The 21,237-nt window shown below is 39.2% G+C and overlaps 5 protein-coding genes across 8 annotated transcripts; 3 read left to right on the forward strand and 2 right to left on the reverse strand.

The window, feature by feature from the left end:
• Positions 1-622: 622 nt before the first annotated feature.
• Tdh (L-threonine dehydrogenase) lies at positions 623-3,710 on the forward strand. Its single transcript, XM_036816218.3, has 6 exons — positions 623-870; positions 1,719-1,968; positions 2,140-2,266; positions 2,326-2,473; positions 3,039-3,144; positions 3,245-3,710. The coding sequence occupies exons 1-6, from the start codon at positions 717-719 to the stop codon at positions 3,561-3,563; spliced, it is 1,104 nt and encodes a 367-aa protein (XP_036672113.2). The 5' UTR covers positions 623-716; the 3' UTR covers positions 3,564-3,710.
• A 53-nt stretch (positions 3,711-3,763) lies between these two features.
• Positions 3,764-7,468, reverse strand: LOC108013073 (uncharacterized). The gene is made up of 3 exons (XM_017078694.4): positions 6,808-7,468; positions 5,159-5,326; positions 3,764-4,090 (listed from the first exon to the last, which is right to left on the reverse strand). The coding sequence occupies exons 1-3, from the start codon at positions 7,127-7,129 to the stop codon at positions 3,912-3,914; spliced, it is 669 nt and encodes a 222-aa protein (XP_016934183.2). The 5' UTR covers positions 7,130-7,468; the 3' UTR covers positions 3,764-3,911.
• Positions 7,469-7,898: 430 nt separating this feature from the next.
• On the forward strand, positions 7,899-8,631 carry LOC108013074 (vacuolar ATPase assembly integral membrane protein VMA21 homolog). Its single transcript, XM_017078695.4, has 2 exons — positions 7,899-8,090; positions 8,153-8,631. The coding sequence occupies exons 1-2, from the start codon at positions 8,019-8,021 to the stop codon at positions 8,396-8,398; spliced, it is 318 nt and encodes a 105-aa protein (XP_016934184.1). The 5' UTR covers positions 7,899-8,018; the 3' UTR covers positions 8,399-8,631.
• isoQC (iso Glutaminyl cyclase) lies at positions 8,607-11,086 on the forward strand. Of its 2 annotated transcripts, none has more exons than XM_070995864.1 (2): positions 8,607-8,747; positions 9,798-11,086. In XM_070995864.1, exons 1-2 carry the CDS (start codon positions 8,631-8,633, stop codon positions 10,743-10,745), a joined length of 1,065 nt encoding a protein of 354 aa, XP_070851965.1. In that variant the 5' UTR covers positions 8,607-8,630; the 3' UTR covers positions 10,746-11,086. The 2 variants fall into 2 exon arrangements, with proteins under 2 accessions (XP_070851965.1, XP_016934182.3); XM_017078693.4 differs by lacking the exon at positions 8,607-8,747 and adding an exon at positions 9,363-9,730.
• On the reverse strand, positions 10,943-21,108 carry ZnT77C (Zinc transporter 77C). Of its 3 annotated transcripts, none has more exons than XM_070995862.1 (4): positions 20,952-21,108; positions 14,986-15,177; positions 12,419-13,130; positions 10,943-12,188 (listed from the first exon to the last, which is right to left on the reverse strand). In XM_070995862.1, the coding sequence occupies exons 2-4, from the start codon at positions 15,172-15,174 to the stop codon at positions 11,512-11,514; spliced, it is 1,578 nt and encodes a 525-aa protein (XP_070851963.1). In that variant the 5' UTR covers positions 15,175-15,177; positions 20,952-21,108; the 3' UTR covers positions 10,943-11,511. The 3 variants fall into 3 exon arrangements, with proteins under 3 accessions (XP_070851963.1, XP_070851964.1, XP_036672110.2); XM_070995863.1 differs by having other exon boundaries at positions 20,941-21,079; XM_036816215.3 differs by lacking the exon at positions 20,952-21,108 and adding an exon at positions 19,406-19,640.
• Positions 21,109-21,237: the final 129 nt, after the last annotated feature.

Consider the following 21,237-nt stretch of genomic DNA (forward strand, 5'->3'; position numbering starts at 1 on the left):
TAATCAGCGTTTTTATATATAATTATCGAAGAAAATCTGTGTATATAATTTAAAATAAGAAAGAACTGCATAGGATTATGATGAGATAAGCTCTCGATGAGTAAAGAAAATTCGAAGCATGCCAAACACACCCCCAAAAATGTACCCCCTATTAAAAGAGGGGCCTGTCCGAGAGCCCACTTGCGAAGCACCCTGTAGCCCCCAATAGAGCTTGCATAACCCCCAGCAAACGCAATATGTACTATACGGTGTTTTTGCACAGATTTAGACATGCCCCGCCACCGAAAAGGAAACCCATCCATCTGAAGCTCTTGTTGTTGTCAATTGGCGGGCCTCCGCCATATAATTTGCTTTCGTTTTTATTGAATCTCGGGCCCCGGCCCCAAACAAAATCGGTGCGCCATGGCGACAGTTCCCGTTCGCGTTCCCCAGCTCCCGGCTCATAATGAATTTGACTGGCTGCCAACTAACACTCACTAACTGACCGACCAAGTAACTAAGCGACCAGACGAGACGATTGGATCCGACGGGATCCGAGTGCTCAGGCGATATATGTGAAAACATATAGCGAAAATATGGCGGTAATGTTGAGGGCTTGGTGAAAAATATTTTGCAAATTTCGAAATCAGTTGAAAATCGCAGCTCGCTGGCAGCGCTCGTCGGGAATCGGAATCGGAAGATCAGATCGAATCAGTATCTCAGTCCCTGTCCGGAAAATGTTTCGCAAATGCCTTGCCGCCCTGGCTCTGGCTCCCATCCCTGCTCCCGTTTCGATTCCCAGGATAACCCCGATCGCCAGTCAGCTCATCCAGCGCCGCGCCGTCCACCAGGTGCCCCAGGAGAGTAGGCCACCCAAAGTTCTCATCACAGGTCAGTCGCCGCGCCACGTGTATGGTCTATATTTACCCGCCTAGCAATGCCTTCAAGGCCGGTCGGACGACCGCATAAATTTGTCACAATTTATAGCATATAGCGCACACGCTTAACAATATTTAAAAAAAATCACACTTTAAACAATTTCAAAATGGTATTAATTTTTATTATGTGTGTGTAATATCAAATCCGTTAAAATAATAAGGATAAAGTACAAATATAGGAAATTAAAAGATAGTGTAATAATACGAGTTGGCAGTAAAATACTGGTAAGATAGTTTAAAATCCTGGTCAATTTCGGAGCGATCGGTGACTCTGTGTAATATCAAATCCTATAAAATATAGAAAAAATTAAAAATTAAAAAACTAATGCCAGAATAGGAATTTAAAAGATATTATCATAATAAAACTTGGGAGTAAAAATACTGGTGAGATAGTTAAAAATCCTGGTAGATTTCGGAGCCATCGGTGGCTCTAACTAAAACCCTCGCGAAGGTTTTTTTTTGATATTTTGGATAAAATGATATGGTTAGGCTCTGATCAATACTCCTCCAAAACAATAACTGGTGCAACTATTATTCATATTGTTATATTTTTCATAAGAATATTTTAAACTACTTTTTCATATTAATAATTTATAGGCAAAGACATTTGGGCGAAAAGTGTATAGATGCCTGAAAGAATGCTATGAAATGTATTGAAACAACACGTGCCGCGAAATGTTAATAAAGTATATGTGAATTATTATGGTGAACGCTTTTGTTAGAATAAGAATTTTAATTTAATTGAAAATAGTTTGTATTTAAATATAATACCAAGTATCACTATTTACTATTGTTTTTCAGGTGGTCTGGGACAGTTGGGAATTGAATGTGCCAAACTTTTGCGGGCGCAGTATGGCAGCCACAATGTAATTCTCTCGGACATTTTAAAACCCACTCCGTCAGTGCTGGAAAACGGTCCTTACATCTTTGCGGACATCCTGGACTTCAAGGGTCTTCAAAAGATCGTTGTGGACCACCGCATCGACTGGCTGATCCACTTCTCGGCCCTGCTCAGTGCTGTGGGAGAGCAGAACGTTCCTCTGGCTGTGAAGTGAGATATTTTTACTAAAGATTATTTGTATCTTATTTATATTCTGTCATATTTGCGTAAAAAAATAATTTAAAAATGCTATTTTCCAAAAAGCATTTGGTTTATACGTTACCGAATTATATTTTCATATTTCATATTTTTTTAATATCCCCTACAACAAATCCTTTGCAGGGTCAACATTGAGGGTGTTCACAACGTCATCGAGGTGGCGAAACAGTATAAGCTCCGCATTTTTGTGCCTAGCACTATCGGAGCTTTTGGCCCCGACAGTCCCCGCAATCCCACGCCAAATGTTACGGTAGGACCCACGCTTTGATAGCCAAAAGTTTGTTCGATATTAAAGACCCAGTTCCACAGATCCAACGTCCTCGCACTATTTATGGCGTTTCCAAGGTGCACGCCGAGCTGATTGGCGAATACTATTACCATAAGTTTGGCCTGGACTTCAGGTGCCTGCGCTTCCCCGGAGTTATATCCAGCGATCCACCCGGCGGCGGCACCACAGGTAGGAAACGACCTGATATACATATAATCACCTGTACTTTCTTCGCAATCTCATGCATGCCAATCTGCAGGAAAATATCTTTGAGTTACTTTCCCGCAGAAATTGTGTCGTCAGGCGCATTTCAAGCTTTATTTAATCCAATTGCATATCATAAATGCCTCAATTGGTGATAGTTTATGATAATCAAAGAGCATGACAATGGCCATAATTTATACATGCATGAGGTAGTGGGTATTATGCTACGCCTTCTCTTTTGATGTGGTACTTCAAACCTGGTGACCCATATTAACTTTTTCTTTTAACAATTGAGTTTATCAAATTAATGATTATTCAAGATCCCGCCTTATTATACTTAAAATGCATTCACTGATGTTTATCAACTTTTAGAGAAAGTAAATTTGAATTAATTTTATAAAATGCACATACACCTTTGAAGCACACTGGCCGAAACTTGATTAATTACATCTGCATAACCTTTTTTAAATGTAAAACAAATTCAATAAAAGTAATATTTAAATCTTAGAAATTATTAACAAGCTTCAAATATAACCTTTATAACTTTTAGACTATGCTGTTGCCGTGTTCCATGATGCTTTGCGACATGGAAAATACACCTGTTACTTGCGTCCTGATACAAGACTGCCTATGATGTACATAGATGATTGTTTGCGGTGAGTGTAACCACATTCAATTAAAAATTTAAAAAAAATGTTCAGTACCATTTAAAAAAAATATTACCAATAATGAACATTTCCTTTATTATATCACCAGAGCTCTTCTGGAGTTCATGCGGGCACCCAATGAGCAGCTGAAGCGACGCGTCTATAACGTGACCGCCATGTCCTTCACCCCCGGGGAACTGTTTACCGAACTGGGCAGGCACGTGCCCAATCTGCACGTGACCTACAAGCCGGATAGCCGCCAGCTGATCGCAGACGCGTGGCCGGAGGTGTTCGACGACTCGGATGCCAGGAGGGACTGGCACTGGCAGCACAAGTACGATCTGGCCAACCTGGTGGACTTCATGGTAAAGGACGTCCAGGATAACTTCATTAATGCGCAGCCGGAAAAGCAGAAGTTTCAGATCTGATCTTCAGGCCGATCAAACAACCGCATCTAGTATTCTTAAGTAATGAAATTCTATCGCATTTAACTCTGCATTTATCTAGTGATTACCAACACAAAACACTGTACTCTTTACTTTTGAAAATACAGTAGGCATTTATGGGAATCATAATCTATTGGTCAATTCATTTTAACTTGCACGATTTTTAAGAGAAAATGATGATATGAGCTTCGCAACGTTTGCTTATGATTTATTTGAACTCAAATACAATTTCTAAGCACCTTTAAGCTTATATTACTACTTAGGTTAGAGTTTACAGTGCTCGCTTAGAGTTAGCTGGAGGCTACATTGGACTGCCTTATGGACTATTGCTCAGATATCAGACTCCTCTTGCTCCGACCTGCTGAGCTTACGGAAGTGATGCAGACTACCGCCATGTGTGGCTATATACAAGTCCGCCTCGGCTTCGCTGCCTTTTGATTTAAATTTGATTTGCTCAATACGATCTAGAGATTTTCTTGACTTTTGCTTCGATGGCGGCACTGCGAACTCTGTAAACGAGCAGAAATTTGAGAGAGTTGTCTATCAGTTTTTTGATTTTTAACACCGCTTTTGTAGCTCGAACATGTAGCGTTTGCTCTCTAGATCTTTCACAAAGTGTTTTTTAATTCTCATTCATTAATGTTCAAAGTTGTCTGATTAATCTAGATGTGTATATCAATTTCATGTTTCAAGTAGTTCAAAATTGTTATTTGCTTTCGAATTTACTTTATAATACAAATAATTTGTCAAGAAATCGAATTATAATAAAAAACAAAATCCAATGGGTGAAAAAAGGAAACTATTTTAAAATATTAGTAAACAAAAATATATATACTTGCGGTCTTAATGACTAAAGTCATCAATATATCTGAATGTATAATTTGATGGCAATTTGAACTTATGGTGATAGACCTTAAAAGTAATTTATAACTAGTCTTACGGATCAGCAACTTCAAATCTGCGGAATTACATGTCAAATATACATTTCCAACACTTTGCGAAGGCTCTAAGCAATCGCTTCAAGCTGATCGAACATTTCACTTAAATCTATATTGCTTTTGTATTAGCTGATTGCAATGCTTCGCAGGTTTAACTCTTACGTACTGAAGTTTGTTAAGTATTTCATTTCTTTAGGTAATTAAGTACAGTACTCAAACGTCTTAGTTACAAAGTATGTTGGATTAAGCTTCTGTTTGTACAATGGGGTGTGTGTGTAACAATTTATATAAAATACTTAATGGTTCATTTGATTGCTGATTGTTACTTTTACAGATTTTCATTTTTGGTACGTGTTAAGCATGTGCATTGCAATTCATTTACATTAAAATTGTTTGTTTGCGTTAATTTGGCTTCTGAGTAATATACGAATATTTCAATAAGTTGCTGGCTTTTTGAAAAACAAAGAGAGACGCGTCGCTCGGTGAATTGTTGCATGTGTTTCCTGTGCGTTTTTCTCTATTTAGAGTACATGTTCATTTTGGGTTATATACATTTTATATTGCGTTTGAACGAAAGCCCCTAAATCATGTGCGACATCATGCAACGACTCACATCACGGTTAGCGCGATGCAAATGACCTTGATAATGCTGATGAATGCGTGGATGCTGCTGCTGCTGTTGTTGCTGCTGCTGTGCTGGAAAACTCGTCTCCGATTCCATCATCATGCCGCCGGTGGCCTGCATCTCGTAATCCATCAAACAGGCCTGTGTTCCAATTACTTGTGTGGCAGGCAGTGAAAAGAAATCTGCAAGTTGGAGGAGAAACCGATTAGTAAGTGCAATCACACTGAAAATATTTCTATAAGAATGAATATTTATAAGCCACCACGAAATCCAATTTGAATTTTACTTTACTAGCATTTCATTAGCCATAATAATATTCAAGCCATAAAATCATATTGTTTTGTTCGGTGTAATGGCAATGCAATGCAACACGTTGACGCTATCGATATTTGCCCCAATTACCGATCGTTTATTTATAACCAATTCAAAGCAGAGCAGCGTGTTGCCGCTGTTGTCATTGCTTATCTCTGAGATACTTTTTTTTTTTGCTTTTTGTTTGAGCTGATACCTTATCAAAACAATCTGGAACTACAAGGCAACAAAATTAAAACGAAGACCGCAAATTATGAACATGGAAAGTTGTAATTTAACAAGAAATAGTTAAAAATATTTAAAAAACAAACAGAAGAAACCTTAAAAAAAATTAAAGTAAAAATTAAACGTGTATATATATATTTTGTTACCATGTTTGTTAAAAAATTGAGTATACCCTCGGCAAGGGTGTATATTATTGATTCACTCTCGCTAGATATACACACTTTTTTTACCGGCTATACATACATGGTTCCACCCACACACTGCCTTTCCTTTGTTTTTTTTTCTATTGTTGAAACACTTTTGCGAATGCAGATTGATTAAACTCGCGGGGTAAGAAGAATTACTCCTTCATCTCCACAACCCCTTCCAGATAAACCCCATCTGGCTGTCGTGTGTTTAGTCGGGCAAACACAGCGATATAATGACTGTCAAGCCGGTTTTTTTTCTTTGCTGAAATTAAGCGGCTGTCAAGTGCTTATCGTCTTGAGTACGGTGGTTTCCATATGTCGGCGATAGCACAAATCGCACCGAATAAATGTGAACTGATAACACAGGTCACAGAGGGCCGCAAAGAAAAGGAAAATGGGCCGCAAGGTCACAGATTTTGTAAATTTACAAGCTTTACGACACTTTTCACGCAACGCCAATTAATTAAGCCGGCCATATGGCCCAAGGTCGAATGATTAAAAATGAAATTACAGCTTAAATCATCAGGTGTGTTCCGGTTTTTAAATTCGCAAATACAAAAATGACTTAAATAAATATCTAATAGTCACATTAGTTTCTTATATTGTTCAAGTTGCTCAGTACAGAAATTAAGAAAATTTAAAAAATTTAATGATTTTTTTATAATTCATATAGAATAGTATATAGGAAAGTGATAAACTTGTGATAAACATTTAAGAATGCCATAATAATAAATGATTTAATGGGAATATATGAAGTAACCATAAAACGGTTGTAAAACTATTGATTTACGGTCTTTAATAGGATACTAGTTAAGTAATAACACTAATTATAGGGATTTTCAGTTTTTAATTTTTAACGAGTTTTTTATAGTACAGTAAACTTGTAATTTGCAATTTGAAATCCCAAAAGATATTTATAATATGTATATAATATTTACCATTGCAATACTGGGCGGCCAGGTCGGCTTCGTCGTAGCGGCATCGCTTGGTGTACACCGGCTGGTCCACATCGGCATCCTGGCCGGGATTCAGGCGCTTCTTGCAGCGCAGGACCTCCATTTCCAGGGGCAGGACTGCCGGCATCGTCTGCCCCTCAATGCTATTGTTATTGTTATTACTATTGTTGTTGGCGTCGGTGGTCATGAAGGGGACTGCACGTGGGTTAAACGGATCCATCGAAGGACGCAGTGTTCCGGTTTCGAAACTGGCGGCTGTCGACGGATCGCCATGTGCCCAGCACTCGAAATTCGTCAAAACCATCGCAGCACCGATTGCAGTGGAAAATCCCCAAACCAAAAATGTCGAACAAAAAAACGCGCGTCTCAACTGTACGAAACCGTGCGGCAAACTGCAGGCGCGTTTTTTTATATGGTATACTCAGTATACAATATGGATTTTGCTGGCTAATTACCGCCGAATATACGCAGCAATGGGCAATGGCTGAAATAAATTTAATTAACACACGCAAGCGGGACGCGCGAGCAATCGGCTCGGCCAAAATGCGACTGCGATGACGGCAACTGTTAAAAATAAACCAATAAGCAAGTTTTACATTTTGCCGCGTGCGCCTTTGATTCGCGATTGCTTTTTTTGTTTTCCTTTCGCTCCAGTGTGACCGCGCTGGCGGTGTTGCAACATGGCGTTCGGCCCTGGGGAAAATACTGGAAAATACTAAAGATTGAAGCGACACACAGCTGCGGTCAGAAAAATAGTGGTAACTGGTAATCCATCGAGATATTAAATTATATTGTATATTGTTTTATTGTAACACAAATATATTTTACACCATTTTTTTTTTACAAATTATTATACTGGAAACAAACTAGTAAAAACAATGGAATATATATTAAAACCACGAAAAAAGAAAATATATTACAAAAATAATTTTTTAAAAATCCATTTAGTAAATTTAATATATTAATATAACTAAATATTTTTTTAAAATACATGAATTTTGACAATAACGACTAGTTGAATGCTCACGGTATATTCTAGTATATTTAATGTCACCAACGGTACTACCATTTTATCATGTGATTTGTGATTTGTCAAATATTTCTGATAACCGAATGGCAGGTCAAAGCAAAACCCGAAATTAGAAGAAATTATTGCTTTTGTCAATTAATCCGGGTATTATTTAGCTAGCAAAATGTCGAATAAGACCAAGAAAGCCGCCGGTGGCAACGGAGGCACAGCGAAACAAACCCTGCAGCAGTCGCATGTGAGTAACACGTAAACTCCACTTGCCGGCTGTCTAATCCCTTGTTTATTTCGGATTTCCAGGACTCGCAGGACTACAGCTCCTTCAAGACAGTGCTCTTCTACTGCATGCTCATCGTTTTCCTGCCCGTGCTGACCTTCTTCGTCCTGAAAGGCTTCGTTCTGGATCAATTCCTCAACATCTCCGAAGTTAAAGTCAACATAGCCTCTGCCGTGGGAGCGGTCGTGGCTCTGCACCTTGCTCTGGGGCTGTATATCTACAGGGCCTACTTCGGAGCACCCGGTTCCAAGGGCTCCAAAACGGACTAATCCTCATCTACCCGGACTGTTTCCCCATTTCCATTAACTATAGGTCGGAAAATCACTCTTGTACATACATACTGTAGATACAATTGTTTACATGCCAGCGAGGGAGGAGAAAGTCGCCTGTAAACCGTGTGTAATCGTTTTCCATTGCATAAGTTTCGATAACATCGTGGAAAACGTGTTGTCTAGTGTTCTATGTGCATAATTTGTATTAAAAAAGACATAAATAAGTGAAATGCGTGTGCTGTTCAGAAATTATTCCCTGATGGAGGCCGTCAAGAGATTGCTGCCGAGGCCCCGCAAAAAGATCTACAATCTGGGCGCTTGCTTCGAGCTGGTGGATATTCCTAAGGTTAGAGGTGGACCGTAGCTAGAATATAAATTTTTGGGGATCTATATTTGAAGGGGGAGCAGTAAAATTATTGTTAGTTTACGATCTTAACATACTATTTTCTCAAAATTAAGACTGAACATTAAAAAACTATTGGTTTTTTAATATGAGCTTACAAAATAAATGGATTCTTTGCAATACCATACTTGAGCAACAAAAATATCAAAAATATAAGCATTCTGACTGATTCGTATCCAAAATATTTTTTCTGCTTCTTGGCAATGCCGAGTAATACATAAATAATTGTACGTTTGTTCAAAACAATAGGTACCATTGCTTAATATCCCCCGTTATTAAATTTTCCTAGAGCTCCGAACTTGTGGGGGTGCCACCTGTTCACGCCTGGCGTTGCCACTTGCTAGAAATGCGGAACAGCTGTTGTACCCAACATGGGCGTCAGCTATTATATTTCTTAAGAGGGGTAGAAGTCAAAAATTGCAAATATTTTTAGGAGAATGAAAATTAAATTACTTACCGAAAATATGTGGAATTTATAAAACAGATAATCAACTAGACCTTTTAATACCGTATTTAATGTCCATTTAAATGTATGAACATTACATACCCCCATTAAAACCACTTCAATACGCCCATGCCTTGTTGTTTTGTTCTTCACAAGTTGGCCCTAAGAATCGGCTAAGATGATAAATCACTAGACACGCCACAGTCTCAAGCTTATGCCGCAGACGGCCGCAAAACCGTGCCGCAGACGCACGTCCTTGGAACTCTTCGCACACCTGCCGCTATTGATTGGAACCACCTGTTGGAGCCAAACACCCCCACTCGCCGAAACAAAATTCTCAGCCACGTAGTCTTTAGTCAGTCGGTGAAATATGCTCCAACGAAGCGCTAGAATGTGGACGCTGTGCGTGCAGACGGCTTTGATAGCCACCTTTGTCCAAAGATCGGCCTCCCTGCAGGATAATCTCGTGGGGAGATTACAGGTCACCACCAAAGTGTGCCCCTTGCCAGCTGCTTGCTAAACTTGTTCCCTTTCTTTATCCCCAACAGAAATCATACAATCCCAGCGAGCTGTCCGAGTCCCGATTCCTGGAGTACAGCAATCTATCCGATAAACTACACTTGAGGGAGGCCATCAACAACATACTTATACCCCGAGTTGTGGGCACGGGGAATCATAGCATAGTGCGACAATACATAGTCCAGAGCTTGAGAGATCTTGGCTGGGATGTGGAGGTGGACAGCTTCCATGACGTGGCTCCCATCAAGGGCAAATTGCATTTTCACAACATCATCGCCACGCTGAATCCAAAAGCTGAACGATATCTAGTGCTCGCCTGTCATTACGATAGCAAGTACATGCCGGGCGTGGAGTTCCTGGGGGCGACCGATTCAGCAGTGCCCTGTGCCATGCTTCTAAACCTTGCCCAGGTCCTGCAGGATCAACTGCAGCCCCTTAAGGAGAGCAAACTGAGCCTAATGCTCTTGTTCTTCGACGGCGAGGAGGCTTTCGAGGAATGGGGACCCGATGATTCCATCTACGGAGCACGGCATCTGGCCAAAAGGTGGCAGCGTGAAGGAAAACTGGATAGAATAGATTTACTGGTGCTGCTGGATCTTCTAGGAGCCCCCGATCCCTCTTTCTATAGCTTCTTCCAGAACACCGAGTCCTGGTACATGCGGCTCCAGTCCGTGGAGACACGACTGGCCAAGATGGAGCTCCTGGAGCGCTATGCCAGCAGTGGAGTTGCCCAGTACGATCCCAGGCGCTACTTCCAGTCGCAGGCCATGCGCTCCTCCATGATCGAGGATGATCACATTCCCTTCCTGCGTCGAAACGTGCCAATCCTGCACATTATACCGGTGCCCTTTCCAAGTGTGTGGCACAAACCGGACGATAACGCCAGCGTGATCGATTATGCGACGACGGACAACCTGGCGCTGATTATACGGCTCTTCGCTTTGGAGTATCTGCTGGGCGGAGGCGAAGACAAGTAGTTATGTGGTCTGTCCCCCTGTGTGAATCACAAATGTTGTATCTACTCACAGCCTTATCTAATTGACCTGTTCCGATATCGAGAAATTGTTAAATATGTATTCTAATACCCGCCGTGGAATCTTTGAGAGAACCCTATTGTTAACTGAATTTGCGCTTTAAAATTACTTAAGCAGATCTGAAAAACGCATAATCCAAATATTTTTATACACATGTATTTATAGAGAATGCTTAGCTAATGACACGACAAATTAATATATATTTTGTAATCTTTCGGTTGTAATTTTTTGACTTACATGTATAGTCCAACATATACATAGTAAATGTACCTTAAAACATATAACTCGTAGACTAACTGCAACTGGTGGGAAAACTTTAGTAAGTTTCTTGTCACAAGAGAGCCAGGAATACAGCACCTAGATAAAGTCACTTTCGTTTGATACTGTTGAATTGGTACCTGGTATTTACATAAGTTTAAAAATCAACGATTTAATATTAAAAATGATTCTATGCCTTTGCGTTGTCTAGTTACATTTGGTTTTACGAAAATGTTGTGAATTTTCTGTAGCAAAAGTCCTTTTGTCATTTTGTTCTAATTCTTGACTCTTGGGACAAGTGTTCGTTTCCTGTGCATTTAAGCGTCACACTTAAGAAATTAGCTCCGTCATCTATATATCCATATATCTATATGGCAAAATTCGTAAACTAACTTAAGAACTAACTAAAATCGTTAAGCCTTGATTCAATACTATAGTTATTGAAGGTGAATCAATCGCTACTCGTTGGAGGAGGTGGACTGTCCATTGATTTGGCTGTATCAGCTTCGATTAAAGAAATATCCAAACCAGTTTCTTCCGCGTCGAATAATGTATGTTGCAGCTTGGGCATGGATTTCGCCACTTCCTGATCTTGTCCCCTTAGCAACTGAGCTGCATCCAGTTCCTTGGGCTTCTCCACAATCACTGCACTTAGTTCGGCACAGGATTTGGATTTGATCCTGCTGTGATCGTGTCCGTTGCCTTCACATTTGGCTGGATAAGATGACTTTCTGCCTCCGGGCGCATCACAAATCTCGCGGAGATCAGTGCGGGAGTCCCTGCAGCAAACTTTTTCGATGCATTCTGGTGCCTGGCACTGCATCAGGCATTCCAGTGAGGCAGAGGCATTTCTATTGGTGGACGGATAGAACTCCGGCTGGATTGTGACCGCTCCGATTCCCTGATCGTGGAAATAAGCCCGCACCTGTTCGATGGTCTTGAGGTAGAGTTTGGGATTCTGGAACTGGATGTGTATGGTGGCCACATATCGGTGGGCCGCCAACTGCCATATGTGTAAGTCGTGATAACTGATAATCTCCGGGAACTTGGTGACTAGTGTTCGTTCAAAGATCTCCAGGTCAATGGAACCAGGAATGGTTTGCAGAAGGATCAGGCACGATTCTTTCACTAAAGAAGAGATGGAAATAACAAATACATTAGTCAAAATTGAATAATTGTATTCTTTATAAACATATTAAGAAACATTAATATTATGCAATCACAAATAGCTCTTAAAGGTTTTCAATACTATTAAATTGTCCGAAATAGCAGTGTTACTTTGTAAGAATTTGCTCTGTATCACTAATAAATATAATTAAATGTTCAAATCATTATGTTTTATTTTTTAGACCACTTACTGTAGGGATAACTGAGCGTCACCAGCAGGATACAGGAGAAAATGGAGAGCACGGGATCGATAAACTTGGCCGTATGCTGCTCATCCTCAGCCACATAGACGATGCCGGCGCAAACGATCACAAATATGGTACTGGATACATCGCGTAGCATTTCCACGGCTCCCTGACGTTTGGTGGCGAAGTAAACACTACCCACTTCCGTCTCCAGTTCCTCTCGTAACTCACGATCATTCCGGGCTTTACTGAGTTGCCTTTGCATCGGTGTGAGGGATAGGTCCAAATTGCTCGACATGGGACGCTCGAGGACCACATTTCCTCCGGGTGTCAAGTGAAGAAAACTTCCCTGATGCAGGGTGTATCCTCCAATTAGCAGATATGTCAGTCCATTCAGGATGAGGCCCACGAATCCCAGCATCATCACGGGTATCGGAAGATGCATCGTATCCTGGTGATCGATGTGTACTAGAGTCTGCAGAGCCTCCACTATTAGCGAAAAGGATAACGAGGCCAGGATAATAAAGACAATCAGCATGGTCAAGATATCAATCCTGGCCCAGCCAAAGGTATTACGCAGCTTCTGCTCCCGGCACTCTCTTTTGGCCCTGGTTTGGGCCTCCGTTTCGGCCACGTTGACAACCACCCCGGAACCATTGCCATTTAACTTGGTCTGAACGAGAGGAGAATCTTTGGCCTCCGGTTTTTGTTTACTATGCTGCAAGAATTTAAAAAGAAGTATGGTAATGTATTAGTATAATCGTAGATCTACATCTATATTAAATTGAAGTATTCTATAACATAGTTTTCACATATGTTAGATAATATTTGGAGGACCATTAAGATACATTAACTTTTGTTTTATATGGTTTTCAGGTAATTTAAAACATTTTTATTGCTCCCAAGATTCGATTGCGACTTCTTCACATTTTAACAGCTGGTTTAGAAACCTTCCGCAGCTGGGACTCAGAAAAAGAGCATCTTTCTTCAACTCATTATTAAGAAACCGTACAATTATTCTCTTTAAACTTAGTCCTATGTAACTATAAAAATCTATGTTGAAGAGACCAAACCGACTACTTTTGTCCCATTTGTTACAAAGTTGTTTAAATTAGAAAAATAGAATCAAATGAAAATGTTCAATGCTCGTCATGCTTTCTAAGCCAAATCATAACAATTGGCATTGGCCCATCTACAATGGTTGGCAGCTATTTAAACGCTTCGCTGATCGTCCGTCTGCCCCATTATATAAGCTGAAAATCAGCCCACACAACTGTCCACACCTACAACACCGTCAACTGTTTGGGAAGCTTTCGATTTCTGGTGTTTGGCCCCCTCTGTAACTCGGCGATTTTTGGCCAAGTCTTGTTTGATTTCTGCGGTTTTTGGGCCTCGTCTTTGTCTTTTGCGAAACGTGCTTGGCACGCTTTCCCATGGCGGCAACGATTTTTGCATCCATTCAATAACAAAATATTAGCGTTGACTGCTCCATAAATTTTTAGTTGGACATTGCCTTTGGAAGTATTCACCTTGAATTTAAATCAATGCGTGGCAAATTGAAATGAAGAAAGAGGTTCAGGAATTAGATATCAGTATTCAAGTTATAATATTATCAGTAAATAATGCTATATATATAATTTCTTATAGAAACCAAGCATTCCTAACTATCTGATCCAAAATCGTTTACCATTTTCGCTTTCTACCAGACGATTACCATAAAAGAGGTGACCCATTTCGATGTATCTGATCGAAGAAACTAAGGCAATATGAGTGTGTCTACACAGTCGTTCCATATCTCCGTCTAATCAACCTGATTTCATGTCACCTGCTGTGCGTACTGGCATTACACCAGTAGAGCAGGCAATTATACAGCAATCGGTTGATAAGCCCAATGAAAACAGTCACTAAATTGGCTGATAAGCTTCAATAATAACTAAGAGAACCACTCCCAAGGAATGAGATAAATATTTCGCAAGTTCGCCCATATATTATCGAAATAATCCAAACGAAACCAGTTCTCCGCAAAATTAAAAGGTGTTTGGAATGCGTTCGATACATTTTGTTGTGGTTTGCCTTTCTGGCCACAATAAAAGTTCAATGCACCAGCATCTGTATCGACTTTGCACCAGCACGCGACATTTCCTGGCCAAAAAAATTGTAATACCGGCAAGCAAAATAATTCAAAACTGCCCAGGCAACACAATTATTTTTCAAAGCAATCACAGAAAAACTGATTTAAGTATTTAATATTTTACTGCTGTATATTGGGAAATTTTAGAAATGTGCGAATAAAGCTTTAAAGTTGTAGATAAAAACAGATAGATTATAAGTAAAACTAAATTAGGAAATCATTAGCATTTTGTAAAAGAAAATTGAATAGTAAGGATGCACCTTTATAATCAGATTTGGTTTTTTCTTAGTACCTTTAAAGTATGATTAAAATATTTGGTATACTTGAAAAGAAATAATCATAAAACTATTTTTTGAGTGCTAAAACGGGTAGCTAGGCAAAAAATCGTGTTATATAAATAGAGTTTTGAAAACCCCCTCAACCAAAGACTGGCCCCACTTACCTTAATTGTGATCATGCAGCCGCCGAGTGCGAAGATGTTGCACAAATTGTGATGGGAGGCCATCAGGAGTGTGAGTCCATGGGTCAGGTGGCTGAGGATCAGCTGGAGTACGAAGTAGCAGATCGAAAGTATGAGTACGGTGTACAGGGGGATCGGCCTGCACCGCTGGAGAATCTCTTTCACCGGCATTATCTGTGGGAGAGCATCGAAAGTTGGTGAGAATTGATTGCTTAAATATTTGATTCATACGGAAATGGCGGACGGAAAGGTCAGCACCTGACAACGAACTACCCTGGGTGTGATCTATATAAATTGACTTCATTTATTGCTTATACAAATTTACAATTCGTATTTTTATTAAACTTGTCACCCGACAGTCTGTTTGTTTTGGAGAATGGAAGATGTTGTTCCCTAAGACAGTTTAGAAATAATAGAAAAGATATCTTTTACAAAGTTTATTAATTATTATATTATTATATTATCTGCTGTAATAAAACCGTTTGAAGTCTACGAAATAAATTAAATTATAAATAACTTTTAAAACCTATTCCCAAAAGTTGTTAAAAACCACCAATACACCTACCAATAGATACAACACCTATTATTAGCCCATTAATAAGTAAACCCCAACCAAACTATGTCAAGTTCAAGTGCCCAATGCGGGTTAAATGAACCGAACCAATATGGAACGAAACTGCACTGAACCGAGCTGAACCTCCCATATTTAGGGTTCAGTATGCAAATCACCATCATGATCATCATGTGGGCATGGGCCTGGGTTTTTAGCTCCTCCTTCTGAATGCAAATGAAGATGCTAAATGGGTTCGTTTTACCTGTGCGCTACCTCAGCGTATCTCAGATCGAATCGATCGCCTGCGACATTGACGTAACTTTACGTGATCGTGGATATATGGCTACCGATTGTTTGTTGGCCGCCCCCTCTGTTTGTTTGGGGGAATGTAACCCCAAGGTTGTGCCCTATTCGGTTGGGTATTTATAATGGTTAAGTGCCCTCTGGTAAAGTAATTATCGAGGGACATGTCGCGGTTTAATTATGGTTTTTGGATTATCCAAATGGGCAATCTAAAGAAAACTCGAGGATAAAACGGGTTAGAATTCATTGTTTGCTAGAATTTTAGGTATTTGAATTGATCTAGAGAAAAGAAAACGTAGTGCACCGAATAAAACCAAGAACATAAGCATTATAACAATTATTTCCAGAACCTTTTCCTAAGAATTAATATCTACATTTTATTGTATGTTCTGCATGAGATCATTGTTATATTCCGCAATACAGAACCCATCCCTTATCTGCATCAACCGATTCCTGATTTATATCTGTCGGTTCCACCTGGAATGCTCAATAAGTATACTACGCAAATGATCACTGTCAACCGGCATTCTATTTTATTAAATGATGCAACCTCCCCCTGCGACTTTTAAATGAGCCAATTGCATTCCAAATTGTCACACGTGCATTTGCAAGTAATTGGAATCGATCAAATGATATAATCCATTGTTTTAGGTACCCCCATACAGAAGGCATGTATGTAATAAGAGGCTAAGTACAAAAGCGTTAAATGGCGCCTCGGGGGCACTGGATTGTGCACCCCGGCAAACAATCGAACGATTGCCAAAGTTCCAACAGATTCATTGTGAAAATAACAATTACCAAGATAATGTTCGACAGGTAGCAACAAACAAATTAGTTACTCCCCCAGACATGTGTTTGCATGGATATTCAAATACTATATGTATCTCCCAGTTGTTCCACTTGCCACAGCCGCTAAATGTTCATTTCCTCAATTTGATTTCATTTTCATTCGAAATGGGAGGTAAGTGGAGGGTGGTGGATGGTGGGAGGTAGAGGGCCTTGGAACAGGGGCTCGAACACGAGATAACAAAAGATAAGCGGAGATATAGATACAGATACTGAGGCATTGGAAACCCAAGTTTGTGTTTTTGTTGCTGTAGTTGCTAGGGGATAAAGAAGATAACGAAGTGATCCTCTAGATAAAATGTGGTGCGATTTAGGTGGCATATGACATTATGTTTTGGAGGGTGGGTCCACTGAAAGTAAATAAAAACACTAGGATTCAAATTTATTGGTATGCTATTTAGTGGTATTTTAAACCAAAATATAGAAAACAACCTCAGTTCTACTCAAACAAAATTGATAAAATAATTTTCAAAATGTTTTTTTAATATTTAAGGATGGGTTAACTACCTTTTTTTACGACATTCCAAAATATTTGATTACCCTGGAATCCGGGCTTTGTTTTCTTGGGTAAAATCCAGATCGTAAATCTGCGCCAACAGTTGACAACTCGATGGTCAATTAGATCAATGCAACAACTCACTCCATCAATTGAAAATATCAACAAAAAGCTGAGCTTGCAATAAAATTTGGGACCAATAACATTGGTTTTTTGTTTTGATTTGCCATCAGGTGCATTAATTCTGTTTGTTTGTTTGAGTTTTCGTTTGGGCCATTGCCTTGCATACAAATTAAATTTGGCAACAAAAACCATTTGTACTTAGCTTTTTGCGTGGTTGTTGAAATTGAATTAAAACATATTTCCTATGCGGGTCCCTGGCCTGTTTTCAAAGCAGTCAACAGCACCTATCTAATGTTTTTAACCATTTCAGACACGACGACAAGGTCGCCGATGCCCCTGGAATTTCTAATTTACAAGGGAACACACACAAAATGAGCTGATTTATTTTAAAATTCTATCAATATTGTGTTTGTCTATCACTGGGCCTCAGACGAAGTGTGCATTTAATAGTTTATTACTTTGTTGTCGCTGGCAATTAGCTATTGCCTATGAGCCATATTTGAACACATTTCGAACGCGCCAAAAGCAGACACCTGATAAGCAGACAGAGATGACTAGACACAACCCCTATCGCTATCTCATCGAATGGGAATTGGACAGGTCCGCTGATAAGGATTATTTTCAAAACAATATCGAAAACAACCCGTCGTCGGGTAGATTTAAATACCATCGCTAGGCGGGGGATTTGATGGGTGATGTTGATAGCAGAATATGTTGCTACCGGCAAATGTTGCTGGGTGAAATAGGTAAATTTAGATTCTAGTTCTATAGAACTTCGACTTTAGTGAAATTTTTTATCTTCCCCTAAAAACCTAGGATTATTTAATAGGCATGTTAAAAATTCCCTAATTCTGTAGATTAAATAACATGATTTATTTAAAAGTTAGGGATTTTATCTTATCAATAAAATAATCTTATTAAACTACACTAAAACTTGGACTGGCTTTTCTGACTGACTAATGAAACTGAAATTTTCATTATGTATTTGCAGCCAAGGCGGCACAGCCCTGACCACCTGTACATAACAAGTGCTGAGGCCCACGATTCAATGAAATATTCCCATTAAACTAAACAAAGAAGTGTAAGTATTTTAATTACGATTTTATGCACCACGATCTACGTGAGATCTGCGCCTATACATTCATCCATGAATGAGACGCCCAGCGAAGCACTTTCCCTGCATCCTCACCAGAAACGTGATCAACTGGGACATGTGAGGTTTTGTTGATGATATATAAACCCATTAAAATAATACCCAAATTGATATTAATGCTGATTACTAAAGACCCACTTCAATTACACTTAATGACTCGACTTTGTAAAAATAAAATTGAATAAAATATATAAACATACAGTTGCGGTCGAAATTATAGTTTAAATAAATGTTGGAAAATTTAAAATGTGAAATTAAAAAATAAACTATACTCACATTGTCTTAAACATTAGTTAAAATTTTTAAGGATCATAAAATATATTTAGTGAGGTAGAATTGTAGCTTCTTTTTTTGATGGATAATATCTACAACACTTTATAATGCCTATTTCTCTCAACAACTTCTATTAATTTGACCCCTTCCGCTTGTTTACATTTTCCACAACTAACGGGTTGATAATTGTTTATAATATTGGGAACGCGGCTGGGTTCTTCAGAACATATACCAAGGCCCGGATCAATTTGCATTTAATTAGCTTGGAGTGAGAATTTGTTTTTAGCTCAATCTCAGTCGTAGACAGATATAACCCTTAATTAGCATTAATTTCGATCGAACTTATTTTTATACCCCGCAGGCAGATGGCGTTATTTTAGCTTTAGTAATATTTTCGGGTAATATTTTTTCACATCGGTGCCAAGAGGCGCGAGGCGTCTTAATAATCACTTGCTAAATGGATTCGCAGTCTGCTTGCTAACGAATCAGTCATCAGTATATATCTACACATATCCAAAAGTGCGGCATTAAGGCGTGTTTTTCGATTCCTGGACCCAGATACGCAGTCGAAAATATCTCACAAGGCCAAAAACCCTCTTATCAGTATAGCCCCTTCGTATAAATGTGGGATTTTGGCTTAGAACTGGAAATTTACCGTCTCTTGGTTTTTGATAAGCGGAAAACGTGCGGGTTCCTTGTACGCTGCCTATTTATGGCCGCTCCACTTTAAATTGCTTTTGGAAAATCTGGCTTTTCCTATTTTATTATTATTATTATTGTTCACACAAAGCACACACGCACGTACATTAAAATATTTTCAGGCACACGCGCTGATTTTTTCGGGAGCGAATTTGGGAGCGGTGCTTACTGCAGCACGGCTCAAAAACGAATGATCGCAAAAGTCGACGCGAAATATATGGCAAACTAAATGAGAGGCAAACTATTACTTGGCTAGCCGAATTTGTAATACTCTTTCTCAGTTATCACTAAAAATGCAAGATGCTTTATTGGGAATAAAAATTCAAGGGTATAATTATAAAAAGAAACCAAATTTTCTTTTTTATGGAAAGCTAGTTTTAAAGTTTAATAAGATCTGTTTTTCCAAAAAACCCGATAAGGGAACCTTTTTTTTTATTAAGGGGGTATGTCTTCTAACCGTAGAGGCAAAATGAGAACGAAAAAAATCAAGACTTTATGGTCTTATTTTGAGAATTCGCAATACTTATTTGAGGAGAAACGTTCTTGATATCAAAACAAACGTGCCTTCGAGCTTTTTGAGGTTTTGAAATAGAGATGAAAGGAGTCTCAATTTTATTTTTCGAGACGAAATATTGGAATTAAAACGATCTTCTCTCGCTTTTGAGATCGAGAGAAGTGTTTTTTCTTGAGTGTATGAAAAGTCAAGATAACCTTTGTAAGGGTATAAAACGCCAGAGAGGTGGTCGAAAAAAAGCAACAATAGCAATGACCACAGCCGGCAAAACAAAGCGAAATGCCTGCAAATTGAAAGTGAGCGTAAACTGCACATGTGTGTGTTAGCAGAGGGTGGAGAGGGGTGCCATAGAGATAACGCCAGAGAGGGAGAAAGCAACAGCGATACTGTGTGTGGGTGGAAAAAGTGCGTGAGCAGGTTGAAAATAATCAGCTGATAGAGAAAAAAGAGAGGAAGAAAGAAGGGGAGAGGGTATATAGGTGTATAAAAAGAGCAGGTAAGTTTGTATTTTCGCGAGAGGAAGATAAGGAGAACAGAAGAGCTTGTTTGTACATGTTTAAATTCATATGTATTGACGTTATCGTATTATGGGGCAGCAACAATATTCTTATGTTGCTTACATGTATGTACATTGTACATATGTACATTAACTAATCACTGCGGAATTATGTACATACATACATACATACATCCAGAACTGTCAAACGCACTGATCTAGCGTATCAAACACACAACTAAACACAATAAAATTGCTCTATAAATTAAAGTATTTTTAGACAGGGTGATTCAATATGAATGTTTTGAACTACATTTAATATTGATGTTTTCAAACATACAAACTAAGATACATTTCCAAATAAATTAAACAAAAGAATATCTGAAATATTAAAACTTTCTGGTTCTAATTACGACGACATTTTACTAGAGGTGATATTACTTTTGACCGCAACAATGTGTATCCATATCAACTATTTTACCACACGCTCACTTTTGTTCAACCGCTTATCGGGTGTTGATAAGACGGCACTTAATCCCTTGCTGACAGATTTTGAACAGATAACACTTTCAAGGTGCGTTGCTCTCGGGTTTACAGCTCGGGGGCGACTGCAAACTGAATTCTTTGTCCACCGAATCCAAGCCGTGCCGAATTAAACGATCCGGGGGCCTGCAAATTGCAATTAAACCACGCACATTAGATAAAAACTTGGCGGTATGACTGCCAAGGCAGTTTCATTCTAACTGGGACACGGTTAGCTTATGTCTTATTTGTCGAA

Source organism: Drosophila suzukii, chromosome 3 (genome assembly GCF_043229965.1).
Source record: "Drosophila suzukii chromosome 3, CBGP_Dsuzu_IsoJpt1.0, whole genome shotgun sequence".
Taxonomy (NCBI): Eukaryota; Metazoa; Arthropoda; class Insecta; order Diptera; family Drosophilidae; genus Drosophila; species Drosophila suzukii.

Bases quoted from the DNA above. Each gene is read 5' to 3' on its own strand.
- isoQC (XM_070995864.1), top strand. From the start codon at position 8,631: ATGCGTGTGCTGTTCAGAAATTATTCCCTGATGGAGGCCGTCAAGAGA. The intron at 8,748-9,797 runs GTTAGAGGTGGA...TATCCCCAACAG, and splicing joins AGCTGGTGGATATTCCTAAG to AAATCATACAATCCCAGCGA.
- LOC108013074 (XM_017078695.4), top strand. From the start codon at position 8,019: ATGTCGAATAAGACCAAGAAAGCCGCCGGTGGCAACGGAGGCACAGCG. The intron at 8,091-8,152 runs GTGAGTAACACG...TCGGATTTCCAG, and splicing joins AAACCCTGCAGCAGTCGCAT to GACTCGCAGGACTACAGCTC.
- LOC108013073 (XM_017078694.4), bottom strand. From the start codon at position 7,129: ATGGTTTTGACGAATTTCGAGTGCTGGGCACATGGCGATCCGTCGACA. The intron at 5,327-6,807 runs GTAAATATTATA...TCCAACTTGCAG, and splicing joins GGCCGCCCAGTATTGCAATG to ATTTCTTTTCACTGCCTGCC. The intron at 4,091-5,158 runs GTCATTTGCATC...GCTCGTTTACAG, and splicing joins CATTCATCAGCATTATCAAG to AGTTCGCAGTGCCGCCATCG.
- Tdh (XM_036816218.3), top strand. From the start codon at position 717: ATGTTTCGCAAATGCCTTGCCGCCCTGGCTCTGGCTCCCATCCCTGCT. The intron at 1,969-2,139 runs GTGAGATATTTT...AATCCTTTGCAG, and splicing joins AACGTTCCTCTGGCTGTGAA to GGTCAACATTGAGGGTGTTC. The intron at 2,474-3,038 runs GTAGGAAACGAC...TATAACTTTTAG, and splicing joins ACCCGGCGGCGGCACCACAG to ACTATGCTGTTGCCGTGTTC.
- ZnT77C (XM_070995862.1), bottom strand. From the start codon at position 15,174: ATGCCGGTGAAAGAGATTCTCCAGCGGTGCAGGCCGATCCCCCTGTAC. The intron at 13,131-14,985 runs GTAAGTGGGGCC...AAATTCTTGCAG, and splicing joins GCTGCATGATCACAATTAAG to CATAGTAAACAAAAACCGGA. The intron at 12,189-12,418 runs GTAAGTGGTCTA...TCTCTTCTTTAG, and splicing joins GACGCTCAGTTATCCCTACA to TGAAAGAATCGTGCCTGATC.